The 17,964-nt window shown below is 41.5% G+C and overlaps 1 protein-coding gene across 4 annotated transcripts; it reads right to left on the bottom strand.

The window, feature by feature from the left end:
* Positions 1 to 5,183: 5,183 nt before the first annotated feature.
* Positions 5,184 to 16,847, bottom strand: TCEANC (transcription elongation factor A N-terminal and central domain containing). Of its 4 annotated transcripts, none has more exons than XM_050777224.1 (3): positions 16,771 to 16,847; positions 14,603 to 14,687; positions 5,184 to 7,431 (listed from the first exon to the last, which is right to left on the bottom strand). In XM_050777224.1, the coding sequence occupies exon 3, from the start codon at positions 7,421 to 7,423 to the stop codon at positions 6,371 to 6,373; it is 1,053 nt and encodes a 350-aa protein (XP_050633181.1). In that variant the 5' UTR covers positions 7,424 to 7,431; positions 14,603 to 14,687; positions 16,771 to 16,847; the 3' UTR covers positions 5,184 to 6,370. The 4 variants fall into 4 exon arrangements, with proteins under 4 accessions (XP_050633181.1, XP_050633182.1, XP_050633183.1 ...); XM_050777225.1 differs by lacking the exon at positions 16,771 to 16,847 and adding an exon at positions 16,647 to 16,758; XM_050777226.1 differs by lacking the exon at positions 16,771 to 16,847 and adding an exon at positions 16,481 to 16,634.
* Positions 16,848 to 17,964: the final 1,117 nt, after the last annotated feature.

Here is a 17,964-nt window from a genome sequence, read left to right as displayed (position 1 = left end):
TTGTATTTTTAGTAGAGACAGGGTTTCACCATGTTGATCAGGCTGTTCTCAAACTCCTGACCTCAGATGATCCACCCGCCTCAGCCTCCCAAAGTGCTGGGATTAAAGACCTGAGCCACCACATTCAGCCTCATTTTTAAATGTTCATAAAAATCCACTAAGTCATCTGGAAACTTTCTGCTGAGCAATTTGTGAGATTTCACAAAGATGGGGGACAAAAGCCCATCTGCTGAAAGAAAACAAAACTGAAGGAATAGAAATCTTCAGTCTGAAAAGATAAGACAAAATGAGATGGCCTGGTAGACTCATAAATACCAACACACAGTCCATGTAAAATCTTCAAGTCCTTTTCTGCTAGACATGGGTGAACTTTGACTTTTAGCTCTTTCCAACTGACACGCACATGAAGTCACACGCCATGGGGAAGAGCTATGTGGGAAACTGTTGGACAAGTGCCTGGCTGTGCTGTGGTTAGAGAAAAAAATAACAACAAAAACTGAAACTGGTTTTGCAGCTCTGTCTTCAATCATTCACAGAGAGGCGCATTAGGTGGAATCCAGCCAGATGACTCAGGGCCTCACAGGCACCTTGGAAATTTCTGAATTTTTTTGTTTCAGTCTACAAAGGGGAATTTCGTGAGTTACGACATCACTCTGAAGTTGTAAAAGTAGCTGCTGGGGAGCTACCTGTATCTGTGTTGACATGCATTTCAAAAGTGAATATGGTATATTCCAAAAACAAAAAGTAAAGAAGTTTTTGAATGGGTGAAGTTTTAACTTGCTTATTAATTGGATATGTAACTTCACCATGGTTGTTTTAGATTTTTTTTTAAAAATTGCCACCATTTGAAAAAGATTAATGACTAATTGGAACCTACCCCTATTTATATCTCATTTACATTTTAAAAGAAAGCAGGAATATGTCTGACAAATTAATTTTAATTCTATTTTTGACTCTGTGTCCAGGGGTGTACTTACAATAATTTAACAAAGGATTCTAAATAACTATTTTTTCATAATTGATTGTTATTTCCCTAGATCATACAGGCAGAACATGAAAATAGAAAGGCCCTATATTTGGCGGGGCATGGTGGCTAACATCTGTAATGCCAGCACTTTGGGAGGCTGAAGCAGGTGGATCACATGAGGCCAGGAGTTCAAGACCAGCCTGGGCAACATGGTGAAATCCCATCTCTACTAAAAAAAAAAAAAATACAAAAAATTAGCCAGGCACGGTGGTGCATGCCTGTAATCCCAGTTACTTGGAAGGCTGAAGCACGAGAATCACTTGAACCTGGAAGGTGGAGGTTGCAGTGAGCCAAGATCGCACCACTGAACTCCAGCCTGAGTGACAGAGTGAGACTCTGTCTCAAAAAAAAAAAAAAAAAGAAAAAAGAAAAGAAAAGAAAAGAAAGACCCTATATTTTATAGGAAATGATACTTGAAACTACATTTATATATTTATAGTATTCAAATTCATAAAAATATATAAACATGTAAATATCCCTTAAAAAGCAATATGTTCTTATACTTTCAAATTTCAGTATTTTAAAAATTACTTACTTTTCAGAAAACTGGATAAACCACATGGATGCCATGAGAAGGTGTCAGGAGAGCCATCAATCCTAGCCAGGTGGTTCCTCCCAATCTCTCCATCATGGGGAGGAGTGCACAGTACTAGGGAAAGGTGGGATCCATACACCACATACTCCCACCATTGAAAGAACAAACCACAATTATAAAATAGCAGGACCTTGCCTGGAATTAATAGGAAGCCCGCTGTTATTTCTAGAAGCAATCTGACATGCAAAACAAACAAAACCTACCTACTTTGTTATGAGTTAGTCCTGGCTTTTTGTCTCTGTGTACCCTTGGGCAAGTAACTTAATCTCCCTCAGCTTTAGTTTCCTCACCTCTAAAATGCTGTGTAGCAGGGTAGTTGTGAAGATTAAAGGAGATGCTGTACATAAAGTGCCAAGAATCTAGCAAATATGATGCTTGAACAGACTTTCCCATTTCCTCTGCCTGGCCATCTTCCTCTCAAGATTTGCCCTAAGGGTCATGGGCTCTATGAAACTTTCCCTGACCCTCCCACACTGGGTTACTTGATCCTCTGGGGTCCTCTGCACCCCTTTCCAGTGGGTGTCTCTCTCAAAGCTCTTAAAAGGTAAAACGATTGCTGGCTGCATAGCATGGCACTTCCCCAGCATTTTGTGGGGCTCGAGGCCTGGGACAGTGTCTTAATCATCTATTTGCCCCCAGCACCTGGCAAAGTGAAAGCAATGTGCAATCATGAACACAGAGCATTTCTGACGATGCATGGTAACATTTGTGGAGACCTATTTTTTTTTTTTTTTTTAGATGGGGTCTGTCTCTGTCACCCATGCTGGAGTGCAGTGGTGCAATCATGGCTCACAGCACCTTAACCTCCTGGTCTCAGGTGATCCACCTCAGTCTCCTGGGTAGCTGACACTACAGGCGCACACCAGCACACCTGGCTAATTTCTATATTTTTTGTAGAGACGGGGCTCAGACTGATCTCCAACTCCTGGGCTCAAGTGGTCCTCCCACCTTGGCCTCTCAAAGTGTTGGGATTACAAATGTGAGACACCACGTGTGGCCGGGAATCCCAGTTTTAAATAATAATGCAAATGGGACTATATGAGGTTGTCATCTGGTCTCCCTTCTGATTGTGGGGCTCTTCTGAAAGCCTAGGTACTTACATCATCTGAGAGATACAAAAATAACTACTTTAGTAAAATATTTTGTATTTACAGGGAAGTTATAAATAACAAAGCAATCTGACCCAGAAGATGAACGCCCAGCCCTTGCCAAAGCAGTGGAGCACTGCCAGCTGCAGGCTTCCTGACTGGTATTTAGAATGGTAGTGGCGAATGAAAGGAGCCTCTCATCACAGGAAGTGCTCCGGGAAGAGACAGAGCTCCAATTGTATCCAACTTTTTATCTCAAAAAAGTAACACAGACAAAAGGAGAGCAATGTGGGAAAATCCATCAAGAGTCAAGAGAGCGCTCCTACATTCAGGTATAACAACTGGTGTTTATGCCCTATGCAGGGACTCCCAGTAACCATAGCAACCAGGGTATAGGATAGCAATCCAGTGCTGAATTTCTGCATTGTCTATTATTGTTTATTATGGGTCATGGGTAGGGAATTTGGGATTTAGTGTATTTTATGAAACATCCATTTGCAAAGTTGTCAAGGATTTTGCTGACTATAAGGATTCAGGGAGCCCAGTTTCTGTGTACTCTTGCTTGACGCCAGTTATGTGACATTTGGACCACTGCCAAAGGTCACCTGTTGTCCCTGCATGCATCACTGCTTCCTTCCCCGTCTAATTCAACATAACAGCCAGAGTGATCCTTCCTAAAAGGTGTTAAATCTCATCACCACAAACTCCCCAGCTTCAGTGGCTTCCCATCATGCTTTAAGAAACTCCCTAAATCCTTACCATGGCTGACCGACAAGAGCCCTCATGATGGCCTCTTTGACTGCATCTCTCATCCTTGTTCCCCTTGCTCACTGTGAGTTAGCTGCCGTGGACTCTTGCTGGAACTTGACTGCATCAGGCACTCTCCTGTCTCAGGGCCTCCCATTTGCTGTTTCTGTAAAAGTGATTTTAAATTAAAGAGTCTTGTCCAGGCATGGTAAATCATGCCTGTAATACCAGCACTTTGGGAGGCTGAGCACTTTGGGAGGATCGCTTGAGCCCAGGAGTTCGAAACCAGCCTGGCAACATGACGAAACCTTGTCTCCACAAAAAATACAAAAATTAGCTGGGCATGGTGGCATGTGCCTGCAGTCCCAGCTACTCAAAGGAGTGGGGATGCTGAGGTTGGAGGATCACTGAGCCCGGGAGGTTGAGGCTGCAGTGAGTTGAGATGGCACCACTGCACTCCAGCCTTAGTGACAGAGTAAGAACGTGTCTATTACCAAAAAAAAAAAAAAAAAAAAAAAACCCAAAAAAACAACTTTACCCTGCAGTCAATTTTAAAGAAAGTCCTTTCTTTTTAGGGGAAAGGACATAGGATGTGAAAGAATTACCCATAGGCAGCAAATGTAATGCTGTCTCATTAACCAAAAGAAAAACACACAGATTGCCATTTTCCTATTTCGAGTTGCAAAACTCACTAATTAAAGATGAAATGAAATGAGGAAGACCATGCAGATTTTTTTTTTTTTTTTTTTTTTTTTGGCAGAGTTTTGCTCGTCGCCCAGGCTGGAGTGCAATGGTGTGATCTCAGCTCACCGCAAACTCTGCCTCCTGGGTTCAAGCGATTCTCCTGCCTCAGCCTCCCGAGTAGCTAGGGTTACAGACACCCACCATCATGCCCAGCTAATTTTTGTATTTTTAGTAGAGTCGGGGTTTCAGCATGTTGGCCAGGCTGGTCTTGATCTCCTGACCCCAGGCGATCCGCCCGCCTCAGCCTCCCAAAATGCTGGAATTACAAGCATGAGCCACTGTGCCCGGCCAGACCATGCAGATTTTTATATTTTGGAGAGTAAGGAAATTTCCATTTCAAGTACTTTTATTTGTCTGAACATTTAGTTTACCAAATTCCAATATAAATAAAAACTACACACATATACACAAACCCCCAAAGCAAAACATAAACACTGACTTGAACTAATCAAATTTGGTTTTTATGTGCTGTGCTCTTTCGTAACCACTGAATAGTTTTTCAGATCATTCCAAGTCATATGAAACCACACTTTATGAAACTTTAAGTTTTAGATGACCTTGCAAGTTAAGAACTAAACATGTTTCATCACAAAAAGCAGCCCTGGGAAGACACGGGGAGAAAGTATATCAAAATAGATTTCACACTTGATGGCACTGAACCGACTCTTCCAAATTATTTGAAAATACGACCATATTTTACTTTTATGCATGTTTTGGAGAATTCTGTCAGGCAGGTAAAGTGTACATAGTTAGGCCTTCAGAGCTCCAACAAAGGAAGAGAGTTAGGAGAAAAGAATTGGTGAAAAAGTGAAATGTGTAGGTTTGTAAAGACCGCCAAAGTAAACTTTTTAAAACTATAAAACAATGAACATTCTATGAGTTTTTTAAGGAAAAAAAATCAGCCATAATCACATAGAAGGCTTGTTGTATTCAAACAATTATGTAAACTGGTTAAACACTGTTTGCAAAGGCCTCAAAGAGGTAATTTAGTCTTCAATTCATTTATTAGATAAATGCCTGCCTGTTTCTACATTCAAAGGCTAAGGTGATGGGCTTCCTCTGACAGACTAATGACCATTAATGTCCATCTCAAGGACACTTGTCCTTGAGAACATGAAGACTCCTGACATCAGAAACTAAACATCCTAGAGTTTATATATCCCCGAAAATCTGTTCACAGGGAAAACAAACAAACAACAACAACAAAAAAAAAAACAACTCCTTCAACTAAGCAAGAGGGTTCCAAACAAAATTCTAACTGTGGGATGAGTTCCAGGGTGACTTTTGTGGTTGAAGGGAGACCTGTAAATGGGAAAAGAGAGGGGAAAAGAATGAAGATCTAGTCACCCAGTGTTGGAGTCTAAACACATTCTTCATTTCATCCCCAACCTCCAGGAATACATTTCTCAGAAGTCGATATTGAGCCAGTCTCAGTGAGTCTGGAGGAAGAAAATCCGGGATCTGTCTGAATTGGTACTATTTATGGTTGTGTCACTTGGGCATGTCACCACACCTCTGTGGACCTGTTTCCTCATTCATGAAGTGCCTGGAATAACACTCTTGTCTTAGAGCTGTACAAAGGATCAAATGAGAGCCTATTTCTGAGCAGTTCTCAACTCTGACCTCATCTTAAAATAACTTGAGGAATGAAAAAAGAAATGTTGATGCCTGAGTCCCATCTCGTAGGTTCCAACTGAATTGTTCTAGGGTGGGGTCTCAGCACCAGTGGGTTTTCAAAGCTTCCCAGATGACTCTAATATGCAGCCACTGCTGAGAGTCACAGACGTACTGCTAAAGCAGCTCTTCTCAAACTATCCCATCCTGGAAGATTACCTGGGGATCCTGCTAAAATGCAGATTCGGATTCAATGGTGTGAGGCCTGGGATGCATTTCCCACAGGCTCCCAGTTTATGCTGGGCTGTTCTCACCCACACTCTGTCTACAGTAAGGTATTAAATGGCCACAAGGCACAATACAAATAGTCATCCACTCCCTCTCCCCAAACTGTAACTTTTAGGGATGGTGGTGTCAGCTTCAGGAACGACTTTCTTTCCTCCTTCTTCTGTTTTAGAGAGTAGTGTGTACAAGATTTTTAAAAGCACAGAAGGGTTGTACAAATAAAAGGTATCAATCACTCAGGTTATCTGTTAAGAGAACACTCATTTACAGTTAAAAGCACACCCACTTGCTGTGGTACCACTGCTCCCCACATTCGTTACAAATTACATAAGTCATCATTTGTTCATCTGGGTTTGAATTCCGCACCCAGCTGGGAAGGAAAAGTGTTCCTCTGTCAATTACAGTGACTTTGCAATTGTATTTCTCACAGCGTCTGCATTTTATTTTATTTGTCTGTGTGCCATCAATTACTTGGGGAAGGTAATGTTCCTGGATACAAGATTCTGTGTAGGAGGCTCTCAACTGCTTCAGTTCCTTGTTTGCCATCTCCATGACAGTCATTTCAGCAAATTCTCGTGGAGACATGGTACCAGAGAGCAAGTTTTGTTGTAAGTGAGAATTTTTGGGGTTCTTCAAATTGGCAACTTTGCTTCTGATGCAAGTTTTATATTTTTTGATATTCTTTGAATAAAGGGTAAAAACATGCTCTTCAATTTCTCTTGCAAAGTTTTGCCACAAATCAGCTTTGGGTTGATCTGCAGAAGAACTAGTTAAAGCTGCGTAAAGAAGCTCTATGCATTTAGTTCTCATGGGTGTTATGGGATCCAGCAACTCACTCAATCTCTTACCAGTGGATTCAGGGCCACCATCCCCAAAATGCTCTTTCTTAGGTTTCAATTGAATGGCTCTATTTTCAGGCACAATCATTTCACTGAGTTTTGCAACATCTTGGGAAGATAGAGAATTTGAGCTGCAGATGCCCAGTGTCTCATCCTGACTTGGGTCATGAGAAGGTCCTGAATTTTCTTCATTACCCCTCACAGGAAATAATTTAGGGCTGTTCCTCGCTTTGGAGTGAGTCTCTTTATAAACAGCTTTCCACTTTGATAGCAAGCACTTGGCTTTGTTTTTCAAAGCCACAGAGGGGCAGTTTTTGAGGACTCTGTATACAGCTCTCACCACATCTGTCTCCTGGAGATGTTCCTTAGTCACATAAATTGTTTCTAGCTCAGTAAGGTGGTTGCCAAGATCCTCAAAATTCCTTTTGGACAACAGTTGCTCAATAAGGGAGGCTCTGGCAGCTATCTGGTTCTTGTCAGACATCTTTACAGCTGCAAAGAAAAAAGAGGTTTCAGTTTTCTTAAGTTTGCCTTTGCTAGTCGCAGCTTCTGGATACGAAAATAGCAGTTTCTGTCAGTAACCTAGGCAATGTTTTCTGAAGGAGTCATGTAATACAAATGTATGTGACATACTAGAAAATGGAGTCTTTAAGGTGGTATGGTTTACTCTCAAGAGTTTAATTCCTACTAGTGAAAAATAAACAAACAGTATTGCAGAGCCTCTACATAACATCTGCTTAAGAGGCTCGCCAGGGGATCTGCTATAGCTTTTCCATCTCCAATTTTACAAATCAATGATCTTTCTAGAGTAGTCAATCCATTTGGGTGGAATCCGGTGGTCATGCTGGAGATGAAATCATGCCAGTGTCAGCATCAATATGGCAATGCTGAACAGTGCTAGACAATTTTTCCCCAGAGTCAGCTATATAATTGAACTACTTGCTCATTTCATAATCTTTAAAGTGGTACTCTTCTGAATATAAAAGAGTAAGAAACAAGACAGAAAGGGTTTGCTAATGTCTCAAGCAATCTAAAGAAACCATGAGACAGCACAGGTTGAAAAGCAGCTAGAGCTACGTCTGCGGGTCCCAAAAGCCAACAGGCTACACTGTGCTGCCTCAGAAGTCTCCTGAACAAGGGAAAGGTTCAGACTCAATGATCCAGATGATTTATGACTTTAGACTAACTGGTTCCTACATTTTGGTTTTGTTAATTTTTTAAAAACTTTTAAGCGTAAAAAGTTGCTCAATGATTATGTCTGTGTGAATCTCATCCTAGGCAGGCAAACGTTTACTTTATCTAAGCAGTCTACCTTTTCCTCTCCACATAATGTACATAATCTTGTCTATATAATACCCTTGGATCTATATTTATCTGTCTGGTCTAGATGTGAACATAAGTATCTTGATGGCAGGGACTGTGTCTTTTCAAAAATCCATGGGCTCTGTTTTATAGCACTTGATGTTAAATAATCACCACTGAACATACACAGGCTAAGAACACTGAAGTGTTTAGAGAGAGAATTCATGCAATCTTCCCAGACACCATCTGACAAGTGACATAAAACATAATGACCTTTTAGTAATTCTACTTCCATAAATTTACTTTAAGGAAATGAGAGATGTGGAGACTGCATAAGTAAGAATTTTTTTCTAAGGAGAAATTGGAAGGACCTCAAATGGTTAAATGGAGAATGGTTAAAAATATGGCACACTCCTTAGATACAATAATATAACCATTTAAAAATCATGTATTTAGATATTTAATGACATGGAAAAATGGTCATAAAGTTAGGTGAAAAACAATCGAGATGTAAAACTATATAAAAGATTAAACAGTTATCATATGGGCTGGGCGTGGTGGCTCACGCCTGTAATCCCAGCACTTTGGGAGGCTAAGACGGGCAGATCACGAGGTCAGGAGATTGAGAACATCCTGGCTAACATGGTGAAACCCCGTCTCTACTAAAAATACAAAAAATTAGCTGGGAGTGGTGGCAGGCACCTGTAGTCCCAGCTACTTGGGAGGTTGAAGCAGGAGAATGGCATGAACCTGGGAGGCGGAGTTTGCAGTGAGCCAAGATCATGCCACTGTACTCCAGCCTGGGCGACACAGCAAGACTCCGTCTAAAAAATTAAATAAAATAAATAAATAAACCAGTTATCATGACCCAGCAGATCCAAGAGAAATGGAAACATATGTCCACGCAAAAACTTGTACACAAATGTTCATAACAGCATTATTCACAATAGCCAAAAATGGGAAATAATCGAAATGTCCATCAACTGATGAATGGATAAATAAAATGTGATTTATCCACACAACAGAATATTATTCTGTCATGAAAAGGAATGAAGTATTGATACAGGTTGCAACATGGATGAACTTTGAAAACATTATGCTAAGCGGAAGAAGCCAGACAGAAAACACCACATATTGCATGATTTTATTTACATGAAATGTCCAAAACAGGCAAATCTATAGAGACAGAAAATAGATTAGTTGTTGACTAGGTAGGGTGGGGCAGAAGGGCAGCAGGGTGAAGAAGGAGGAGCAGCTGATAAAGTTCAGGGATTTTCTTGGGGAGTGGTGGCACAAATAAATCTTCTAAAAGTTGATTTATTTGTGGTTATGGGTTATACAACTGAGTATACTAAAAAACGCTGAATTACACACTTTAGGTGAATTGTATGATGTGTGAACTACATCTGAATAAAGGTGTTATTTAAAAATAGAATCTGATCCAAATTTTATTTAAGAATTACATGTGAAAAGACTGAAAAGAGTTACACAAAATTTTAAAGAGGGGCATTTTCTGAATGGCAAGATTTTAGGTAATTTTCATTTGTTCTTTTCCTCTTCTGTATTTTCTGTGATGAGCGTGTATTGTTTTCATAATCAGAAAAGTTATTAGTCCAATGTAATTTCATGATAAACTATATACATTTAAGATATACCTACTGAAAAATGGTATGAGCAATGAATCAATCACCTTCTACCTACTTTCCCTCTGGAATGAGAATGTACTTAACACTACTGAACTGTACACTTAAAAGGGCTTAAGACAGGCTGGCCGTGGTGGCTCACACCTGCAATCCCGGCACTTTGGGAGGCCAAGGCGAGTGGATCATGAGGTCAAGAGATCGAGTCCATCCTGGCCAACACAGTGAAATCTCATCTCTACTAAAAATACAAAAAGTTAGCTGGGCATGGTGGTGCACGCCTGTAGTCCCAGCTACTTGGAAGGCTGCGGCAGGAGAATTGCTTGAACTCGGGAGGCGGAGGTTGCAGTAAGCTGAGATTGTGCACTGCACTCCAACCTGGTGACAGAGCAAGACTCAGTCAAAAAAAAAAAAGCTGGGGGGGGAGCTTAAGACAGTTAATTTTATGTTTTGTATATTTTATCACAATTAAAAATTTTTAAAGAAATATAAAGGTCAATAAAAGAACATATAAAATGAAGAGCAAAGTGCTTTGGTTGTTTATACATAAATACATTAACTTCTATAGATTTACTCATTTTGCCGGTAAGACAAATTACTGCTTTCACTCCACTGAAACCCCAAAGCTATAATTACAATTCCCTTTAAGAATCACCTTGAAACTCAGTCAGACCTTCAGTTGAGAAATTCTGAACTGAGTCAAATATTGCTTAACTTCCTTTTGGGCGCTGTAGGCCCATCTCTTATTAACCATCTTTCTCAATGCCTAGCAAACCTCCCTCCCTGATTTCTTCAACAGTAATGCATATAGAATGCAGGCACATTGAATGTTTCTTCTTTGTTAGGAAACTTTTCAACGAGTTGGGGAGGGCTCAAGTATATTGAACAGCTTGAAACTTTATCACTGTGACACAACTGCGTGACTTCAAGATCTGAAGCAGACAATTCTGAGAGAAATGTTCACCAATAGCAGGTGTGAATACTTTTATTTTTCTGTGCTGTCTTGCCTGTTGTTCATTGAGAGTTTGATTCTTAGCAAGACCTTTTTTACTGTTTGCAGTCTTTTTGGGAGGCCGAGGCGGGCGGATCACAAGGTCAGGAGATCGAGACCACAGTGAAACCCCGTCTCTACTAAAAATACAAAAAATTAGCCGGGCGCGGTGGCGGGCGCCTGTAGTCCCAGCTACTCAGGAGGCTGAGGCAGGAGAATGGCGGGAACCCGGGAGGCGGAGCTTGCAGTGAGCCGAGATCGCGCCACTGCACTCCAGCCTGGGCAACAGCGTGAGACTCCGTCTCAAAAAAAAAAAAAAAAAAAAAAAAAAAGTGGAATTTTAAAAAGGCAAAAAAGAATTATCCTTTAAGTACTGGTTCACAATAATTAGGAAAATTACGTAAGATCCTGAATTGATGGCCCTTTGTGAAACTAACTTTAAAACAAAACAAAACTGACTGCCCCAGGTTTTCTACATTCCAGCTCCCTCTGGTGGTTAAAAATATAGGACTCAGAATCTTGGTTATCTAAAGGTACTTAACTCTTAATATTTGGGGATAAAGTTTGAGGGGAGATGCACCTGTTTGAGATGCAGTAATCGATTTGAGACAATTATGAATGCTTATCTGACTGCAAAGCCACAGGTGATATAGCCACTCTTGAGACGATATTCACATTTCAGAGGGAAGGTGGATAGAAGGTGATTGATTCATTGCTCTTACCATTTTTCAGTAGGTATATCTCAAATGTGTAGTTTATCATGAAATTATATTAGACGAATAACTTTTCTGATTATGAAAACAATGCATGCTTATCACAGAAACTACAGAAAAGAGTAAAAGAACGAATGAAAATTACTTAAAGTCTTACCATTCAGAAAATGCCCCTCTTTAAAATTTTGGGTATTATCTTCAGTCTTTTCATATGTAATTCTTTTTTTTTTTTTGAGACTGAGTCTTGCTCTGTCGCCCAGGCTGGAGTGCAGTGGCACGATCTCGGCTCACTGCAAGCTCCACCTCCTGGGTTCACGCCATTCTCCTGCCTCAGCCTCCTGAGTAGCCGGGACTACAGGTGCCCGCCACCACACCCGGCTAATTTTTTGTATTTTTAGTAGAGACAGGGTTTCATCATGTTGGCCAGGCTGATCTCAAACTCCTGACCTCAGGTGATCCACCTGCCTTGGCCTCCCAAAGTGCCGGGATTACAGGCATGTGCCACCATGCCTGGCCTGTGTACAAGTTTTTGCATGGACATATGTTTTCATTATCTTGAATCTGCTGGTTTATATAACTCTGTTTAATCTTTTATATAGTTTTACATATTGATTTTTTTTTTCACTTAGCTTTAGGACTATTTTTCCACATCATTAAATATTCTCTAAAAACATGATTTTTAAATGGCTATGTTATTGGATCATCCTAGGAGTTTGCGATAGTTTTGAACCATTCTCCTATTTGAGGGCCTTCCAGTTTCTCCTCTAAGTTTGAAGAAAATTCTTACATATGTGGTCTCCACATCTCTCATTTCCTTAAAGTGAATTCACAGAAGTAGAATTACTAGACCAGGCACAGTGGCTCATGCCTGTAATCCCAGCACTTTGGGAGGCCGAGACGGGTGGATCACAAGGTCAGGAGATCGAGACCATCCTGACTAACACGGTGAAACCCTGTCTCTACTAAAAATACAAAAAAAAAAAAAAAAAAAAAAAAAAGACCGGGCGTGGTAGCGGGTGCCTGTAGTCCCAGCTACTTGGGAGGCTGAGGCAGGAGAATGGTGTGAACCCGGGAGGCGGAGCTTGCAGTGAGCCAAGATCGCGCCACTGCACTCCAGCCTGGGAAACAGAGCGAGACTCCACCTCAAAAAAAAAAAAAAAAAAAAAAAAAAGAAAAGAAGTAGAATTACTAAAAGGTCATTATGTTTTATGTCACTTGTCAGATGGTGTCTGGGAAGATTGCAAGAATTCTCTCTGTAATCACTTCAGTGTTCTTAGCCTGTGCATGTTCAGTGATGATTATTTAATATCAAGTGCTATAAAACAGAGCCCATGGATTTTTGAAAAGACACAGTCCCTGCCACCAAGATGCTTACGTCCAGCATGCTTTTCATCCTCCCAAACTGAAAACTCTGCACCCATTAAACAACTCCTCATTTTTCCCTCCCTCCAGTCTCTGGCAATCACCACTCGACTTTCTGTCTCTATGGATGAGACTACTCTAGGTACTTCATGTGAGTGGAATCACACAGTATTTCTCTTTTTGTGACTTGCTTATTTCACTTAGCATAATGTCCTCAAGGTTCATCTATGTTGTAGCGTGTGTCAGAACTTCCTTCCTTTTTAAGAATGAATAATATTCCATTGTCTATATATAACACATTTTGTTTACCCATTCAAATGTCGATGGATACTTGGGTTACCTCTAGCTTTTGGCTATTGTGAATAACACTGCTGTGAGCACTGGTATACCAATCTCTCTTTGAGACCCTGCTTTCAATTCTTCTGAGTATATACTAAAAAATGGAATTGCTGGATTATATGGTAATTCTAGTTTTAATTTTTTGAGGACCCACTATATTGTTTTCCATTCCCTTCCACATTTTTAATAGCATTTAAATCCAGTCAAACTTTCTAGTCCTCTGTGGGACCATCATGTGGATATAAAGGATTTATTGCCCTAGGAGGGTATAACGTGGAAGCCATTGAGATATAAAATTCTGACAATTGCTATAAAAAGACAAAGTAGGGCATATGTCCAGCTTAGTTCTACATAGTTCATTCAATAAATATATATTAGGGATAGAGTATGTGCTAGATGCTGAGCCTAAACAGTCTCTGCCTTGAAGGAGCTGATAGCCTAGTGGAAGTAATACTGACAAGAAACTGGCCAGTTACAACACATGTGGTATTTCAACGTGGACAGACACTGGCTGCTAGAGAAAACACACACAGGGTGGTACCAAACCCTATCTGGGCTCTCCATCATCTGGACAGCTACAATTTGCTTCTTCACTGCCTTCACTCTACTTCTGGCACTCACAAGGCCCAACTGTGAGTCTGGCACTTTGTTAGAGGGATCATCCTCTAGTACAGATCTCAGCAAGATATTCCCTCATTTTCCTGCTTAAAGCCCTTCAGAGGTTTCCCCTTGCTTTCATGATGGAGCCAAAGCTTCTTGGCCAGTGGCAAAAAGAGCCGTAGCAGGCCTCCCTCTTGACTACTCTCAACCACTGATGGGCACAGCTCTGTGCCTTTGCTCAAGCAGCATCCTGAGCCTGGCTGATCTCCCACCATTAGTGGTTCTTAACCCTGATTGCACATTAGAATCATCTGGGGGAAATTAAACAACAAAAAACAAAAACAAACAATGGCAGGGCCTCACTCCAGATAGGATGAATTAGGATCTCTGAGGGTAGGGCCTGCACACTGGCTCAGCTCTCCAGGGTGACTCTGATTTAAACCACACACAGGCATACAACCCTCCTCCACACCCCAGCAGGACCTCCCAGTTAGGCTGCCATCAGCCCCAAAGACAGCTCTGGTTCTGCTCCTGGACTGAATGCAGACAACTCTGACTTTGGCTTTTTCTAGATGAGTCTCATTCAGTCAGAAAAGATTTGAAACACCTACTGTGAACAATGCAGCTGACAACCTTCTCCACAAATTACACATGACAACTGTGATATTTTAAATGTCATAATGTACACAATCCCTGATACTCACCCCCTCACTTACCTCTTCACAGTGGAAGGCAACATATATTTATTGAGCAACTCTCTGGGACATACACTCTCCTGTCATCTCAATCCTCACAATATTCCTGAAATACAGATAATGGCTTATTTTCATCTTACAGGTGAGGAAACCTGCTAAAAACAGTAAATAATTTGCATGTTTTTTTTTTCAGGGTGTTCATTACATTTAAAAAACGTTTTTACTGCCTTCCCCACAAGACCATAAGAGAAGATCCACATGTTTTATTCACCTATACACACCTAGCAAACACCCAGCCAGTGCTTACTATTACTTAACACATTTTTGTTGTTGTTAAATGAGTGATGAGCATCCAGGATGCTCTCTCTCTTCTCTGCTTGTGAGCTTCATTTCTTTTCACTACACACCAGCTTGCTTGTACTCATTGCACCTAAGCCCAGTGCTCCTCGGCTTCTTCCGCAGGAGACCAAGTCCATCTCGATTCTAGTTCAAAAAAATAATTCAAAAAATTCTAGTTCAAATATATCTTGTTAAAAAAACAAAACAAAACAACCACCACCACCAGAACCATGGTGCCCACTGTGGGCTAATCAAATGGGTTTGAGGGGTCAAAACATTTGCATAAAGAAGGTCAAGCAGGTCCAGTTCCTAGAAATGAGGGGTGCTGAGCAAGTTGGATAAGTTTCCTGACCATTCTGTGCCTCAATTTCCTCATCTACAAAATGGGAGAAATCCAACATCCTAGGATTAATGAGAATTAAATGAAAGTCTTGATAAAGTGCTTTGAACTATGGCTGTCACACAGTAAGTGTGAATAACAGGATGTGAGTCTACAATTAAAAGGCTTAAAAATATCTACCAAACCAGGCATTGTTCTAGAGCAGGGGGTCAGCACACTTTTTCTGTTAAAGATCAGAAGGTACATATTTTAGGCTTTGTAGGCCATACAATCTCTATGGACTACTCAACTCTGTTGCTCTTGTAGCAGCAACAGCAGATACAGAAAATAACATAAATGGATAGGCATGATCTTGTTCTGGTAACACTTGTTTACAAAAACAGGCAGGCTAGATTTGGCTGCAGGTCATAGTTTGTTGACCCTTTTCTAGAGCAGGGCTGTGCAACATAAATATAACATGTAAACCACAAATATGATTTAAAATTTTCCAGTAGTCATGTTAAAAAATAAAAATTGAAATTATACATTTTATTTAACCCAGTATATCCAGAATAGTCATCTCAACACGTGATTAATATAAACAAATTGAGATAGTTTACATTCTTTTTCATGCTAATTTTCCAAACTTCACTGTCTTACACTTATAGCACATCTCAATTCGGACAAGCCACATTTCAAGTGCTCAAGCCTTATGTAACTAATGGCTATCATTATTGGACACCACGGTTCTAGAACTGATGCTAATATGGATAATGCTTAGATGCATACCTATACCAAAAAGTTTATACAGTGCCAGGAAAAGTAGGCACGAAATATGGTATTGGATCCATATAAAAACAAAGATTAGCTAATATTATAGTAAGCAAGGTGCACACATCTGCACAAAAATGGCCTAAACCCTAAGAAGAACGAGAGGAAAGTTCTGGAAACAATGTTTCCAGAAGTTGGTAAAAAGTCAATAATAACCTAGATCTGTTCAGATCTTTAGATCTCTTTAAAGCCTAAAGAGAAAGTGTAACTTTCTAGCCCTAACCCACTTACAGCTCCCCAGCTTCACAGAGATCCCCGCCCTCTATGGAGAGAAATGATGCCAAATGTTGGCAGTGGTGTAGCGGTTACTTAACTGCCACTCAGTACTGCGCTAGGGCCCTTTCCCTTAATGGTGACCCCTAGTAAAGGTGCAGCGAGAGGAAGAGACCAGCCCAACAGCCCGGTCTAACCCGGGTTCGAGTTCCAGTGGGTGGGGTCGAGCAACATGCAAAGCCTGCCGCTAATCATCTTGGGATGACGGCCCAGCACCCAGCACACAAGCAGCTGCAGTCCCGACGGTTCAGCCCAATCTGGCGACCTCGGCAGTCGGAGAGGAAGGGGCGGGGGTGAGAGCACCTTTGGACCTAAGCCGCCCAGGGCGCACCGGAAAGCCGCCGCGAGGCGGGGTGGGCTTCCGCTGGGAACAAGGGCTCGCCTTTCTGCGGGACACAGGCCCTGGCAAACCTGAAGCATGACTTACTGAAAAGCGCAGGCGCAGTTCCGGAGCTTTCAGCCGCCCAGCGTCCACGGAGAACTTCCGGTCACCGGGACAGGGACAACTTCAAGGCTTAGCCAATCCAAGCCCACAGGCTGGCGCACGTGGGCCTGGGACCCAGCGCATGCGCACTAGGGAAGTGGCGCATGCGTAGAGCGAACGGCGGAGGCCGTGGGACTGGGCTCGCGCGGCTTCCTGGAGGAGGAGCTATGGCCCCGCCCCTGGCCCGAGAGAAAGAAACTGCACTTTCGTTTTTTAGCAGCAAAGGTTGTTGACGTACTTTACAACTTACCTGTTCTGCTTCTACTCAGGACAGTCAAGACAGTGTTCAGCTAGATGTTCACATAACCGTAGACATAAATGTGAATCTATTTAACGCAGTAATTAATTCAAAAAGTGTTTCTAACATCCTAGCATGCAACAGTTGATATGAAAGTAGTAAATGTTAATTGAGTGGTCATGTGCATCCTGGACTTCTCATCTGTGCACATTCTCATTCTTTGCCTGCAAAGGGCCAGTAAAAGCACAGTGATGGTTAAACGAATGTGACAGCCTCCTATGCTGATGCCTTACTCCAAAGTAATTTGGGGAAAGGTTCAGGGAAGCAGATTATCCAATCCAATACTCTGGACTGGGTGCTGGCAGAAAGGAGGGCGATTGTATGATTAAGTATCATAGTAAATCTTACCTAAAAGGAGGGGAGACAAGACCAGTGACTCATTAACTTACCTAAAAGGAGGGGAGACAAGACCAGTAACTCATTAACTGGGATAGGGGATGTTTGGTCATTTTTGTGGTTTGGACAATGTTTATGTTTTTTCAGCATTCCCACGTGATTACAAAGGAGTCTTGTTTTTGTCTTGATCCATCCGGTCAAAGAGTGGCCACGTCTGATGGTGTTCTGTGAAGTATTTATGTTCCACGGAGCACCAAGGCCCAGCTGTGACTGCCGGGTCAGCTCAGAGCTGTCAGGGGTTACTTTTATCTTGCTGTCTATTACAGGGCTAAAATGTTTGCCATTGTAAATTGTAATGCAATTTTCACTTAAGAATTATATAATACCTTGTTGAAGAAAAAATTATTTGGCTGGGCGTGGTGGCTCACGCCTGTAACCCCAGCACTTTGGGAGGCTGAGGCAGGCGGATCACAAGGTCAGGAGCTCAAGACCATCCTGGCTAA

Source organism: Macaca thibetana, chromosome X, assembly GCF_024542745.1.
Source record: "Macaca thibetana thibetana isolate TM-01 chromosome X, ASM2454274v1, whole genome shotgun sequence".
Classification (NCBI taxonomy): domain Eukaryota; kingdom Metazoa; phylum Chordata; class Mammalia; order Primates; family Cercopithecidae; genus Macaca; species Macaca thibetana.
This window is presented reverse-complemented; position numbering and strand designations above follow the sequence as displayed.